Here is a 14,720-nt window from a genome sequence, read left to right on the forward strand (position 1 = left end):
AGGCGTGTCACACCCCAAAAATTCATTTATTTTTTAAATGGGGGGAGTAGTTAATTGATTAGGACTATTTTTACCTCTCTTTATTTTTAATCACGATAAGTTGATGTCGCTTGGTGTAAACACAGGAATTAAGTGAGTTTTTGCTTGTTACTTGCACAACAAAACTAACTAGCTTGCTATTATTAGTTATAAACTAAACTAACATTGTAAAAGTTCATTATATTTACATGGTATATAATTAAATTAGGGAAAAGGATCAAAACACCCTTCAAATTTGTGAAATTCACAAATTTCGCCCTCCGTTAATTAGTGTATCACCCCTCCTCCCAACCACATTCTGTCATTTAAATTCTGTGTAGCAAATGTATAATATGCTTTTAAGCTTTTAAATGTATAATTCAATCTGCAAGATTGCCAAAAATGGAGATTAGGTGTGATATTCCTTTCTACTTCAATGTATTGTCCATGTTTTCTTATTTATCTTACTCTATTTCAAAATATTGATATTCACTCGAAAGAAAATATTTAAATCGATTTTCCTTCTCTTCTTTTAGTATATATTCTAAAAAGATAAAAGGAAGAAGTATTTGCTAAATATTGTTAAATTGTGTTTTATTTATCGTTATTTGATGGAGTTTCGGATAGGTAGCAATTTACCAAATTCGATATGCATATATTGTAAAAGAATCGATATATGGTACATGTCTTTAAATATACTAGTTTAACCGTACGTGCATTGCACGTGTGCATCATGTCAATCACAAAAAAATATGTGTGTATTGCTTCATTTCAAATTATCAAAAAAAAAAAAAAAACTTATCAATTTAGCACTGTCTAATCTATTAAATCCTACAATCTAGATAACTTAACGATTAGAATCTTGATAAACAAAATAATGTGCATATGTATTTATTGCACAATGCATCAAATTAATAACATAAACATATGAAGGAAAAAGATTAAATTTTAATTTATTGGAGTTACCGCAAGAAAATCATTTAACTCCAATCCAAACCTATCTAATTTGTAGATTCAATACCAATTCTAATTAATCCAATCTCTACTTGGAAGGTGTTAATTTAAACAAATTAGATAGTTGTGTATATCGTAACACAGAAAACTTGTTAATTTAAACAAATTAGATAGTTGTGTATATCGTAACACAGAAAACTTACTTGTTTTTCGATAGCAGAAGCGGAAGTCTAAAACGAAGTGGTTGAAATTACTGGCCGCAGTTAAAATTACTGACCGATGGTGAAATTTTTTCGTGCAGTCCGTGGATAAAAAGACTCCTAAACCTAAAAAATATGGAAAGAGCTTAAAATTTTTAGGTATGTAATTAAATGTTTATTTCTAAATATTAGGGGATAATCAAATGACTATTATAAATAATAATTTGAGAAAAATAATAAATGACAATTTTGTCTATTATATAGTCTTTTAATTTAATAAAAGGCAAAAAGTCCAATCAATATTTCTAAGGTCATTCGTGCTTTTAATATAACTAGTCTCTATAAACGTGCAGTTGCACGTTATTCTCAAACAATCTCAATCATAGTAAAATTCGGATTATATATATATATATATATATATATATATGTATCTACTCAACACTTACTTGAAATTGATGTTCACGGTATTTATTATTTTTCCCTTTTTCCCATATAGAAAATATGTTACTGCTAAGATAATCAATATTAGAAATAAAGTGGTCATATATTTATTTAGTGTAATTTAAAGATATAAAAGCGTTGAAAATCATTACTAAACAAAATTACATTATAAGAATATCAATCACTTTCAAGAATATTTGGTTATTTATTTTCTTAAAAAAAAAAAAGTTGATTATAAAAGAAACAAAATTAAGTTGATTACCAAAGTAAGATTTATAATATTTCTATTAAAAAAACAAGTAATTAAAAAAGCCTTATCTTACATAAATTAAATCAGAAGGCCGGATTTCTTAGTTCTCCAAGGAGGCATGTGCATGCTTTTATTAAATCAATCAATCAATCATCAATAATATCAAATCAATATATTATAAAGCTAAGCATAAATAAAGTGACGTGACACCTCTCTGTGGTCTCCATTAATATTTATATTTTTTTCTCAATTTTTTGAGCTTTTTCGGTTATATTCCCCTCAAAATATTTGTTGAAAAATAAAATTACTTTATCAATAAGTCTAATAATTATTACATTCATTGCTGAATTAAAAGGGAAAGACACCCTTTCATATTCCTTGTTGTAAATTAAATCATCTATATCCACTACTGCTTAAATTTTTGTAACGATACTAATCCATATCGTTTGCAATAAAAGTAAACTTCACACTAACTTCTGAAATTTCCAAACACGGTTGGTTTTACATATTTAATTCCCTTTAATTCCATCTGCTAACGTATAAGCTAATCAACGCAAATTCATTACTCAATTAAATGGTAAAGAAGATGAAGAGATTCCAGGCGGTGCTTAAGTACTGCCTAAACTAGAAGAAATTCATATCTTCTCCATGCTGCAGTTGTTGACAAAGGCGAAGGAGAAATTATGGTATGTTTTTGAACTTTTCTTAACATATTTCCACGACAAGTACTGCATTGTGATACCATAAAACGTTGAATATAACTTATACAGTAACTCACTGTCGCGGTCTTTTACCATCAAGTATTTCTTAATAATTCTTTGTAATTTCTTACTAATATATTTCCCCAAAAGATGTTTTATGGGCATTTGTAATTCTTTGTGTAGAGGAGTTTCATGGTAGGAGTAATTCTCTACCTGTTTGGATGGGCTTATGACTTTTGACTTAGAGCCTGTTTGGATGGGCTTATGCCTATAAGCTGTTTGCAGCTTATAAGCTAAAAAAAATAAGTTGGGGTAGTCTAACTTATTTTTTTTGGCTTATAAGTTGTTTTCAGCTTATAAGCTGCTTTAGATAAGCTAAGTCAAATGGGCTCAATTATTTTTTTGAGCTTATTTTAAGCACAAAATGACTTTAAGCTGGCCAGCCAAACACTCAAAAAAACTGAAAACAGCTTATAAGCTAACTTATAAGCCAATCCAAACGGGCTCTTATAAGCCAAAAATCATAAGTTAGGAATTCTAGCTTATGACTTTTGGCTTATTTTTGTCATTTTAGCTTAAACACTAGTGCTTAAAAACACTTTTTTATTTTACCCAAATACTATAAAAGTGTTTAAAAACACCTAAATCAAATATTTGTACTCCTATCAAATGAACATGAAAAAGAAGAAAAGAATCTACTTATAAAAATAAAAACATGAAATTTCTGGAAAAGTATTTTCTATTCTTTCCATTTTAAGAGAATCAAGAAAACTCACATATCATGATTATAAATATATAATAAATATTTAATATAATTATTTTTCATAGTGCATAATTGGTTGTAGAAAGCTTGAAGATGAATGGACTTTGTCTTTTGTTTATTTGTTTAGTTTGCCCATGTTAGCTCTTTCATATTTCAGTTAGTTGAAGTGTGTTGCATTTGATGGGAGTCATTGGACCAGAAGCGACTCTTTTTCACAAAGACAAAGGAGATCATAAATGAGTAAATGACTATTGATTGTTGATTATAGTGTCGTGATATTGAACGTTTTTTCAAATAAGTTATTAAATGTGGGCTCAGTATAAAATCTCACGATCAGAATAAATTATACTCCTTAGGGGTAGTAAAATTCCTTAGGAAATGGTATGTTCTTTTAGGATAGTTAAAAACTTATAAACATCCAACGCTTTCATCAATCATTTTTATTTATTATGATTAAGTGATGTATATGAAGAGATATGTTATGTATTCATTTGAATGGTATAAAGACTTAATACGAGTGAAAAATATGTGTGCATGATAAATTTTAGATCCAAAAATTCGTACATCCTTTTTTGGGATCATCTTTTGCCTTTTTCCCGAACTTTTTGTTTATATTTTATTATAAAACGCTTAAAATTATCTATTTACATTACTCAGTTAATACTACGAGGTACAGAAATATGAGCAAAAAGTACAAGAGTATTATAAATATATAATTAATAAGAAATTAAAATTGTGTTAATACTATTCATATGGCTATAAGAAAAGAAAAAAAAATGTTTCAAGAATATTTTATTTCTACTACATTAGAAGGTTGGATCGTTGCCCACTCATTCTTCTAATATAGTTAAAATAATTATTAAAAACAAAATTACTGTGGGACTCACTCTTCTACAATAGTAAAAATTAAAAAAAAAATATAAGGTGGGGTCCACGGGAAGAAGTACGAGACAAAGCAAAAAAGAAAAGAAAAAAAAAGGACATTTAAATAATGATATAAGTTCAGAAAATGGTAAAGGTACGCATAGAGAAAATTTAAAGAAGAAAAATTCATGAAAAAAGAAATAACGATTTAAATTGAACACAAAAACCGCTGAAGAAGTCATAAAAACCAAAAGATTTAAAACTTATACCCAATAGACACATACGTCTCACACAAATAATGAAGAATAACATGAAGGAGACGAAATATAAACGGTCAAGAAACGTATACACATATTTTCTTAAAATGATGAAGTTGATCTATACTTAAAAATTTAAAACTACAACAGATGCTAACGTATGAAAGCGCTTTTCAGTGTTGCTGAGTAGAAAGAGATGATGACATGAAACTCGGTAAGAGAAGGTGTATTTCAAATCTTTCAATTAGAGAACCAAACCAGGAAAGTCATATATGGGAGAAGCGGACTAAGTAAAATAATTTATTGATATTTTCAATTAATTGAATTATAATATTTTCTATAAGAAAAATTTCATAATTATATTACTAAAAGGTACTCTCTGTGTCCTAATTTATGTGACATAGTTTGACTAGGTACGAAGTTTAAAAAAGAAGGAAAGATCTTTAAAACTTGTGATCTAAAACAAATCATAGATATTTGTGTGAATTTAAATCATTTCATTAAAGGTAAAAGAGAAAATTTCAAGTTAAATGATTTCTAAACATAAAAATATATCATTCTTTTTATAAAAAAAGTATGGTACTATTTTTTGTGTTGGGTCCATGCTAACATGAGCTTTCATCATCTAGTTGTACTAATATATCCTTATTCGCCCTTCTTTTCTTATCTTATCTTTTATGGAATTAACTTTTATACACATGTGTATATATGAAAATCATATATTTTAAGCCGATAACATTTACAAAAAGATCATTTTGGTAGTTTATCAATGCCATGTATAATCACGCAAAGCGCGAAAAAATTCACTAGTTATAATAAAAGTCAGAATACTCATTTTTTCTTAAATAGAAGTTTTTGTTAAATAGAAGTCTTACCATAGTGTACAATTAGCGTTGGAATCAAACTCACGGCTGATAATCGAAACTCAATTAAGTACAAACTTTGATATTTTTTTGTTACCAAAATACGCAATAAAAATATTGTAGAATTAAACTAAAGGGGTATAAGAGTCGTTCAATATTTAAAGACTATTTTGGTCAACCAACATTTAATTTCATACTTTTAAAATAATATAGATAGATAGATATAATTTATTATAATCAGAAATATAATTAATTAATATATATATATGTTTTGTAAGATAGGCATATAAACTTATAAGGTGACCAGATAGACACTTAAACTTACTCAAAGTGTATTTTTCAAGTTTTTCAGTTGTTTTGAAAACAAAAACTATATTTTTCAAACACTCACAATTTTCATGGCCAAACAAGCCCTAAATATATCACAAAATATTTTTTTTAAAATGCAAAAATAAGGCAAACGCATATACATGAGACTATAAATGTGCACTTAAACCAATAAATACTCGCTAATCGCAATTTTGCAGCTTTCAATTAACTCGGATTTTTTTTTACACTTGAATAATTAAAAAACAATAACTTTAACCAATAAAAATCCTTAAAAAAAGAAATTTCAAATTAAGAAATTTCTAAGTTCAGTATTTCAAGTGTAAAAGAAATTTCAAATTAAGAAAATTGTAAAGCCGAGAAGAAAATCCTTAAAAAAAAGAAATTTCTTAATTTGAAATTTATTTTTTTAAGGATTTTTATTGGTTAAAGTTATTGTTTTTTAATTATTCAAGTGTAAAAAAAAAAACCGAGTTAATTGAAAGCTGCAAAATTGCGATTAGCGAGTATTTATTGGTTTAAGTGCACATTTATAGTCTCATGTATATGCGTTTGCCTTATTTTTGCATTTTAAAAAAAATATTTTGTGATATATTTAGGGCTTGTTTGGCCATGAAAATTGTGAGTGTTTGAAAAATATAGTTTTTGTTTTCAAAACAACTGAAAAACTTGAAAAATACACTTTGAGTAAGTTTAAGTGTCTATCTGGTCACCTTATAAATTTATATGTGTATCTTACAAAACATGTCAAATTTAAAGATCCATCTGGATATTAAGCCTTTTAATAATTAGTATGATTTGGGGGAATGTAAGCGAGTAAAGTCTTACCATAATATGTTGACAAAACGAATTGAACTTTGTACTAGGATATATGTACTTTGACCAACATAGACCGTTCGATTCTATCATCAGAACCGTTTACTGGTGAATTAATCATGACCATTCATCCTCACTGATCCAACGGCTCATACCAACACAGAAGATTCCCCATATCTTTTACCGTTTCCTTTCAATTCGTCTTTCCTATTACAAACACTGTCTTACTAGCATTTCTCAACGTACCACTGCAAAATAATATACTCATAATAAGGTAAAGTTTGAATTTTTTTTACCATAATTATCTTATTTCTACTTTATCTTCTTGTTAGCTTATATATAGTAAAAAACAAACGGGTCTTTGAAAAAGTTGAGCATATTTCGCAATATTTTTAGAATTTGGTTTAGATGTTTCTATAAGTTTAACTAACTTGCACTTTTTAGTATTAAGCAAGTGCTTTTTAAAATTTAATTATCAAATGCAATCAATTCACTACTTATGATATTGAATAAGCCCACAATTCTTAGTGCAAAAATTTCCATCTGCGGAGAGAGTCGTTTTCTCATATGGGTAAAAGGACGAAATTGGCCCTTGTATTAATTGCTCAATTTTACTTTATGTTATACTTTTGATTCATTTATATCTTTGTCATTAGCAATGATTTTGCCATTAATGAAACTCTAGCATGACATGGATAGACTTCAAGGACGAAATTGGCCCTTGTATTAATTGCTCAATTTACTTTATGTTATACTTTTAATTCATTTATATCTTTGTCATTAGCAATGATTTTGCCATTAATGAAACTCTAGCATGAAATTGATAGACTTCAAGTGTCAAAACTCTCAAGAAGCATTTCAACTTTGAGTTCCAATAGGGGTCATGTTTCCGGTCATCAAAAATAATATGACATAAAAATTTAACGGATGACAAAATTACTCAATTTCAAATAATACAAGGACACGGTTAACTATTTACCCCTATCCAATTATCAATCCCATTCCTTATGTCATTTCGACCTTTTTCTTTTTGTTACTTGATTCATGGTCTCTTATATTTTGGTTACTCCAAGAATGTAACATGTTTTGTTACCAACAATGAGTATTTGGAGTTCTTTTTTTTCCTATTTCTGTTTTGAGAAATGAAACCACGGTGATTACAACGAAACTATTACCACAACCAAGTTTTTAAGTTTGGTTTATTTGTGCAAGAACTATATGAGGTTAAAATTGTTGGGTATTTAAGAGGTGCGAATGAGAAATGAATAGTAGTTTCGAAAAAAAGACATCAGGAATAAGTTGTGACTTTTCCAATAAGGCACAATAACACCTGTTCACACTATCCTTTATTAACTATAAATACCTTATCATTTCCTCAGATTTTACTTATGAAAATACTTATTGTTTTCTTCTTTAATTATGCACTTTGAATAAATTATGTGTGATTTGTTGACGCCTATTGCGTTCGCCGATTACCAAAGTTTGAGGTACGCTAATTCTGGTAAACTTAATCCGTTCCATTGTGTCATCCTGGGAGGATATATTCTATATCTTCAATTACATTGAGGAAAATAATTTCCTTAATGAAACACTTAATCCGTTCTATCCTGAGAGAACATATTTCAAAACTTTAGTTACATTGAGGAAAATAATTTCCTTAATCGAACACTATGAATTCAATGGGCTCAAATTATTTTAAGTATTGCTAACAAAAACGTGATCAATTGCTTGCTGCAAGTTTTCTGCAGTAACTGCACTGCAAAAGAGGTGTTGGTCTCATGGTCTGCCCAACAAAACACATCCAAAACTCTGAATATTGTGTTCCTGCCAAGTGCCAATTGTCACTAAAAAGGGAGATGTGAGAACAGAACCCTCACTTTGCGTGAGGAAGACCCCAGTTCATGACAATGAGAGTAGTAAGACTTGTGGATCAGTTTGGCGGAGACAGTCTTCAATGAGTGATGTTTTTTTTTTGTTCTCCTGATAATTGTGATATCCAGCTTGCTACTAATTCCACAAAATACAGACGGCCTCCTCTCAGCATAGGTATCAGATAATTTTGGTTATCATAACATATGAGGAGAAATCATCTAGTGTTTTTACCTCCGTTAGAATTTGAACTTGTGACTTCAGAATTTAACACATTTTATTGACTACTAGATCACACCCTTAAATGCTCGGTGATGTTATTTGACACCGCTTCGCCAAAATTATTCATTACAAATATATTTAAAAAAATATTATTTATATATAAAATATATCGACACAACTTGAAAATAACCAAAATATTCATGATCAATTTGGGAAATAAAAAGATTTAGAACCTCTATAGCCCCAAATCCAAACCCCACATAAAAATCTTGCATGTGCCACCGGCTTAAAATCAACGAACAACTCATTAGAATTTAGAAAGGTGACGAGCAAACATCGAAGCTGAATATTACCTTAAGCAAGGCGTCATATATTAATGATTTAAGTTTCATTATGCTTGTACTGACCATGCTAGAAAGGATCAACCATAATTACCTCAAAACTTTACTGTATAATGAAGTAAGAAGAAAAAGGATATCAAAGATAATCCCCTAGCTAGAAATTGTTTTTTTCGGGGCCATTTTCATCCATAGTTTGATCAAATACGAAACTTGTATTTAGATCTAGTGAATCAAAATGAGTGTACCTAATTATTTGTATGTGTTTTACGTCTCTTCATATATGTATACATAGTTCAAGCCGAAAGCAATTCGCTCAAAATAGCACCTGCATTAATTCGCCACAAAATGTGATGGTAAACTTATTACTTCAGCCCTTCAAGTCATGCATATTGGCACACATTAGTTTTTTCCTTTCCCTTATAAGCCTCTGTTACTTTCATAACATCGGCCACTCACCCACCAAGTCCAACGAAAGAAGCAAACAAAGAATCTTACTCTAAAGAAAAGAAAAACTTATTTCATTTTCTAGAAATTCTGTAAACTATTAATCGAAGTACTTAGCACTCAATGCTGCAATTAACATAAGCAGAATTTGCATGAGAACACTTGCAACATAAACATAAAGAAACAGAATGACATCCCACTTGAAGTCCCATAATGTAACATAATCCAGAGTCTAACCACCCAATAACAGGAGATATCTTTGAGAACTACCAAAGTGAATGCAGATAATCCACAAAGGGTTTCAATCAGATGTCCAATTTTCCAGCATGATTAGCACAAGAAAGGTAGATTGAGTTTGACATTGACACTCAGTATATGATCTTAAATGAGTTCCAAGAACGTGTAAGAAAACATAACAAGGCAGTGATCCGTCAATATTGTCTACACTGAACTCACACATGCAAAAACCAATATGAGACAGAGCGAGAGAGAGGCAACTTTAAATTTCATTGACATTTTCGCTTATCAAACTACTTACATGACTAAAGAATTGGCAAGGAAGTTGACAATTTTGAAAATTAGAAAGGAAATTCCACGTCCTGCTTACAATCAGTGATAGCCGAGATTGAAACATGACTGAAGTTTCAATTGATGCCTGAAAGTTGCACTAAAGATCAAAGGAACAAACCACTCGAAAATCAGTGTGTTTCAGTAACTTAAACAACTTTTACGGTACAAATGGATTCCCCCATCCAATACATGATTTGTACAGTGACCACTGCTTCTAACGCATATCATTCATTACACTAACAAAATGATAACGTGAGCTAACAAATTTCCTATCTAATATTCTGCCAGCTAAGATAAATTAATGAACATGAGACAAAATCAGATGCTATATCTTTGAACCATTTCTAACGGTCAATTTGTCTGACTTCTTTTCTAAAAGTAGAGAACTATAACAACAGATATCATACTTAAGTCCTCTTACTTCACTTCCTGTACAGTTTCGGTCGTAGAAAAGGACTATGTCTATGAATGAAAGCAGCAGCTATGGCAAAGGACTGCAAAGCTGATAGAGTCGAATGAAAATGGATGTAATACAAACCATCATGAATATTTGACATTTTCATGACTGGTGCACATTGTTTTGAACCCTGCAAAATCGGGGAGAAAAAATTGGTTAGTGACATCTCAGTGCTCCACTTAGTTAAACGCATAGTTGCAAAGACAGCTTTATCACAAACTAGAAATGAGAGCTAAGAGGAACATGGAGATGTTAAAGAGAGAATTACAGTTCAATGCCTTTTTGGTGATCCGATTTACAAAATAGCCAGGAAATGTATAGGTTTTGTATATTAAGTATAAATATACATATCATACAGATAATGTATACATAAATATACATATAATATACACAATCAGTGTATAGATTTTGTATATTTTGGCTAGCGACCTTAATTAATTTCAGCCGACGGGTCCAAAATGGAAAAGGCCCATTATAAGATGCACACGCCAAAGGACAGACCTGTATATAGAGATCAAAAGTTTGGCATTCTCCGGATGTAGTTTGTGATGAAGCTTCATTTCCAGTTTTAAGAACTGTGAGGGGGCACCCGACATCCCAGCCTCCACAATCACAGTGCCCACCGGAGCTCCACCGCTCCAACAGGCTTGACGGCCCAGCATGTATGCTTCTAGGCCCACCATGAAAACCAGTTGGAACTATAACATCCATGCTGGTTGAGCATTCACTGTTACCACGTGAACCAGGAGGTGCATTTTTAGTTTCAGTTGGGGATTTCTTGAGAAACTTCATACCCCAGCCACCCGTCTCTGTCTCCTTAGAGTTGTCAAAAATAGGATCTCTCATAACAATGGCAGCCAACTCAAAATTTGGCGGGATTTGTTGATCTAGAAGAGCATTGCCGCATGAATGGTAATCATCATACATATCTATCGATGGCGTCCAAGAAGCATCTTCAAGAATGGCACTTGTTCCGCCAAACTGGGATAAGCTTCTCTGCTTATAAGACTGACTAGTTCTGAACACATCTGTTACTTTCTTTGCCAGTCTTTTGTTGTTCTTCCTCAGGATATGACTTGCTTGTATCTCATTCATATATTGATCCATGGAACCAAACACAACAAATCGGGTCTCCATAATCTCCAACTTGGTTGAGCTAAGTGTAACTGAAGTTGACACCGTCATTTTACCTACAAGATGTGATTCCCTTAAGGCACGTTCCTTTTTGCCTTCTGGTCTTGAATGAAATGTGTAAACATAATCCAGAAACTTATCATCAGGCGAGTCAATCTTCAGCAAATCAGCTGTATACACATCCTTTTTACCATCTACGGAAAAGATGTAATGTGGTAAACCGTTTTTCCATCTCCTCTGGAGCATTCCTTGAGAAATAGGGGCAGCTGCTGAAAGACAAGATTGGTCCGAGCATGTCGAAGTTGTAGTACTAGATACAGAAAGAACCCTTCTGTGTACGTGCTCAGATCCATATACCTGATATTCTGGACCACCAGGAGAGCTCATGAAATCAGAAAAAACTGTGGCTTCTTCACTATCATGTATATTTTCCTTGTTGACAGATTCCAACTGATTAAGTAAAGGACTTTTTAAAATGTTCAGCATACTCTTACTACCAGTTATTGCACCAAGAATCCACTCCTCAGAAGAGTCGGGGACATAACTCTCGGTCCCCACAGCTTGAGGACATTCAATCGCCAGATTGCCATTATTTGTGCAGATATTTTCGTTTCTAACCTCTGTAGAACCTGAACTCTTTGATAAGATTTGCATGTTTGAAGAGAAATTGCATGTGGAATGGATGTGTATCAATTCAAGGCAGCGAAGGAAATATCTTTCGTCGAAAGTTATTATATGCTTCGGAAGCTTATTTTGTAAGCCAAGAGAACTATGAAAGAACAATTTCTGAGTGCAATTTCCAGTAAAATGTGGGTTTCCTAGTCTAAGTAAGTGCTGTGGTTCTAACTCTTTTATTGATCCTGTCGACAAACAACTATTCTCCTCTGCCTGTTCTTCCTTGTTAGGGCCATCCTTGTCCATGTTTCTGTTTTCCATATTCCACCTCTAAGGTGATTAAACATTAGAAAGCAGATAAAAAGAACTTTCTTCTTTCACCTTCCACTGTTTAAGTATGGTTATACAGCGAGACCAAAATCCACCAGCAATTGTATCGTTCCGATTCTTATTTCAGAAAATATCCTGAAATCAAATGGAACAAACAGTTGGTGCATAAGAATTTTCAGGCATGAATCAAAACATAGAATCTTTACCACTTAAAATACTCCAAAGATTAAAACTTGATCAAATAATGAGTTACAACCCTGTATAAAAATAAGTCCCAGACTTTGTAACGTCAGAAAAAGAGAACAAAAAAAGGCTGAGGGTCTAACGAAACAACCTCCCTAGCTCACAAAAGTAGGGGTAAGGTCTACCCCACCCTCCACGGACCCCACTTAAGGAGAAAAAAGATCAACTCTTTGGCACCCGCAAGGGTGGCTCAATTGGTTGAGCATGGGGCTTTCATAATTGAGGTCTCAGGTTCGAAACCCCCTGCCTACGAAAGTAGGGGATTTGCCTTCTGGGTCGAGATCCTCGCACATGGCTTGCCTAGTGCGGGTTATCTCTCCTATGTGGTTGCGGGCTATTGCACAGGAGCGGGGCTTACCCTGTGCGCACCAGAAAGGATAGCGGCTGCGAGTTCCCTTGTTATCAGAAAAAAAAATAGACCAACTCTTTGTCTACAAACAAGTTCTCATGAGACTTACAAAGACAGAAATCTACACCATAGATGTTTATTAGAACTTTCAGCAACATCTTGTGGTTCCCAATAGCTGGGAGAGACACAAACAGTGAAACAGAAGGATTAAAGAACGGTGTTATATATCTCATAGGGCTCAAGCAGATCCTAATTGCATTTCAAGAACCAACCCTTTGCCAAAAACTCCAAAGGTAGCGGTTCTTCCTTTATCAGCATCATATTTAATACAATCTAACTCCAAAGAGTCATCTAGGATATCTTCATGATTACATAAAAGAAAGAAAACTAAGACTAAGATTCCCACTTATTATCAGAAATGCAGTATAAACAATTGCAACAATTGCTAGCCATATTGCAAAATAATGCAGACATAACAACATTTCCAACCAAACAGTAAGCAAAGTACAAGACAACAAAGTCCAAACATAAGAAGTAAAATCAATGCTTAACTTCCAACTCACCTCCAAAAAAATGAAACTCCACTTCAAATTCACCACAGAGATCAAGCTTTTTGGTTCTTCCAATCTTCTTCAGACAACTTATTGCTAGTCAATTTCAAGCCAATCCACAAAAACTGCAACTAAACAAGATAAGATGTAAAATTAGTCCCTCAAAAAGTCTATTTTAAACACAAAGTAGAGAAAGAAAAGCAAGAAACTTTGTCTAATAAAGAAATAAAAAGAAAGAAAGAAAAAAAAAATACTTCTACCAAGTATAGCACATGGAAGAAACCTCCACCACCACTTTCAACTCTTCCAACTACAAATAACTGTTTTTAGACAAATCTTGATTCTATAACAAGAAAACCAAACCAAACACATAAATATGGACAAATGGTAAAAAAAAAAAAAAAAAAAAAAAAAAAAAAAAAAAAAAAAAACTTAAAACCAACTAATGGGGTTCAAATAGGGTGGGTGGTGGGTTGCGTAAGCCACGTTCATTTTTTGGGAAAAAGTAGGCAAATGTATGTATATAACAATGGTGGGGTCCAAGATTTGCCAAAATCTTGCATTTTCAAGGTCTAATATATGGACTAAACCCTTAACCCCACCACGCCACATCAAAAAGACAAGTGAAAACAAGAAAGAAACATACACAAATATGTATGTATAGGTTAAAGAGAGAGAGAGAGGCAACCAAGAAAAAATGTCTTAGCTGGTCCGCACAATAGATAGATCAATTGTTGGACTATTTGGCAACTTGGCACTATATGTCTATGTCCTAAACTAATTTTCCCTTTTTCTTTAAAGCAGTATTATTTATCTAATTCATTGGTAGAAGATATCGTGGAATATTGAAAAATTAAAGTCAATTAGTTGTTTTGATAGAGTAAAACAGGTCATTTCTTGCTGGAATTAAGAAATTCAGAAGAATAAATTTTGGGATTGATTGTGGCCAAGAAAAAAAAGACATTAAGCAATATATAAGAAATTCATAAAATAAAAAATTGTGACTAAACCATCATAAAAGTTTTATCATTAACTTGTTAAACTCATAACGCATGCGAATCAATGTTGTTGCATGTTTAAAATAAAAAAATTAATGTTATCATTTTTTACAATTTAAAATGAGATAATTCACTCAATTTAT

The 14,720-nt window shown here is 31.8% G+C and overlaps 1 protein-coding gene across 2 annotated transcripts; it reads right to left on the reverse strand.

Annotated features, from left to right (window-relative positions):
* Window positions 1-10,004: 10,004 nt before the first annotated feature.
* On the reverse strand, window positions 10,005-13,991 carry LOC132608840 (uncharacterized). Of its 2 annotated transcripts, none has more exons than XM_060322602.1 (4): window positions 13,840-13,991; window positions 13,592-13,710; window positions 10,859-12,571; window positions 10,005-10,487 (listed from the first exon to the last, which is right to left on the reverse strand). In XM_060322602.1, the coding sequence occupies exons 3-4, from the start codon at window positions 12,425-12,427 to the stop codon at window positions 10,323-10,325; spliced, it is 1,734 nt and encodes a 577-aa protein (XP_060178585.1). In that variant the 5' UTR covers window positions 12,428-12,571; window positions 13,592-13,710; window positions 13,840-13,991; the 3' UTR covers window positions 10,005-10,322. The 2 variants fall into 2 exon arrangements, with proteins under 2 accessions (XP_060178585.1, XP_060178584.1); XM_060322601.1 differs by having other exon boundaries at window positions 13,834-13,980.
* Between the last annotated feature and the right edge of the window lie 729 nt (window positions 13,992-14,720).

Source organism: Lycium barbarum, chromosome 9 (assembly GCF_019175385.1).
Source record: "Lycium barbarum isolate Lr01 chromosome 9, ASM1917538v2, whole genome shotgun sequence".
NCBI classification, from domain to species: Eukaryota; Viridiplantae; Streptophyta; class Magnoliopsida; order Solanales; family Solanaceae; genus Lycium; species Lycium barbarum.

Bases quoted from the DNA above. Each gene is read 5' to 3' on its own strand.
- LOC132608840 (XM_060322602.1), bottom strand. From the start codon at position 12,427: ATGGAAAACAGAAACATGGACAAGGATGGCCCTAACAAGGAAGAACAG. The intron at 10,488-10,858 runs GTCTGTCCTTTG...CCGATTTTGCAG, and splicing joins CTTTTGATCTCTATATACAG to GGTTCAAAACAATGTGCACC.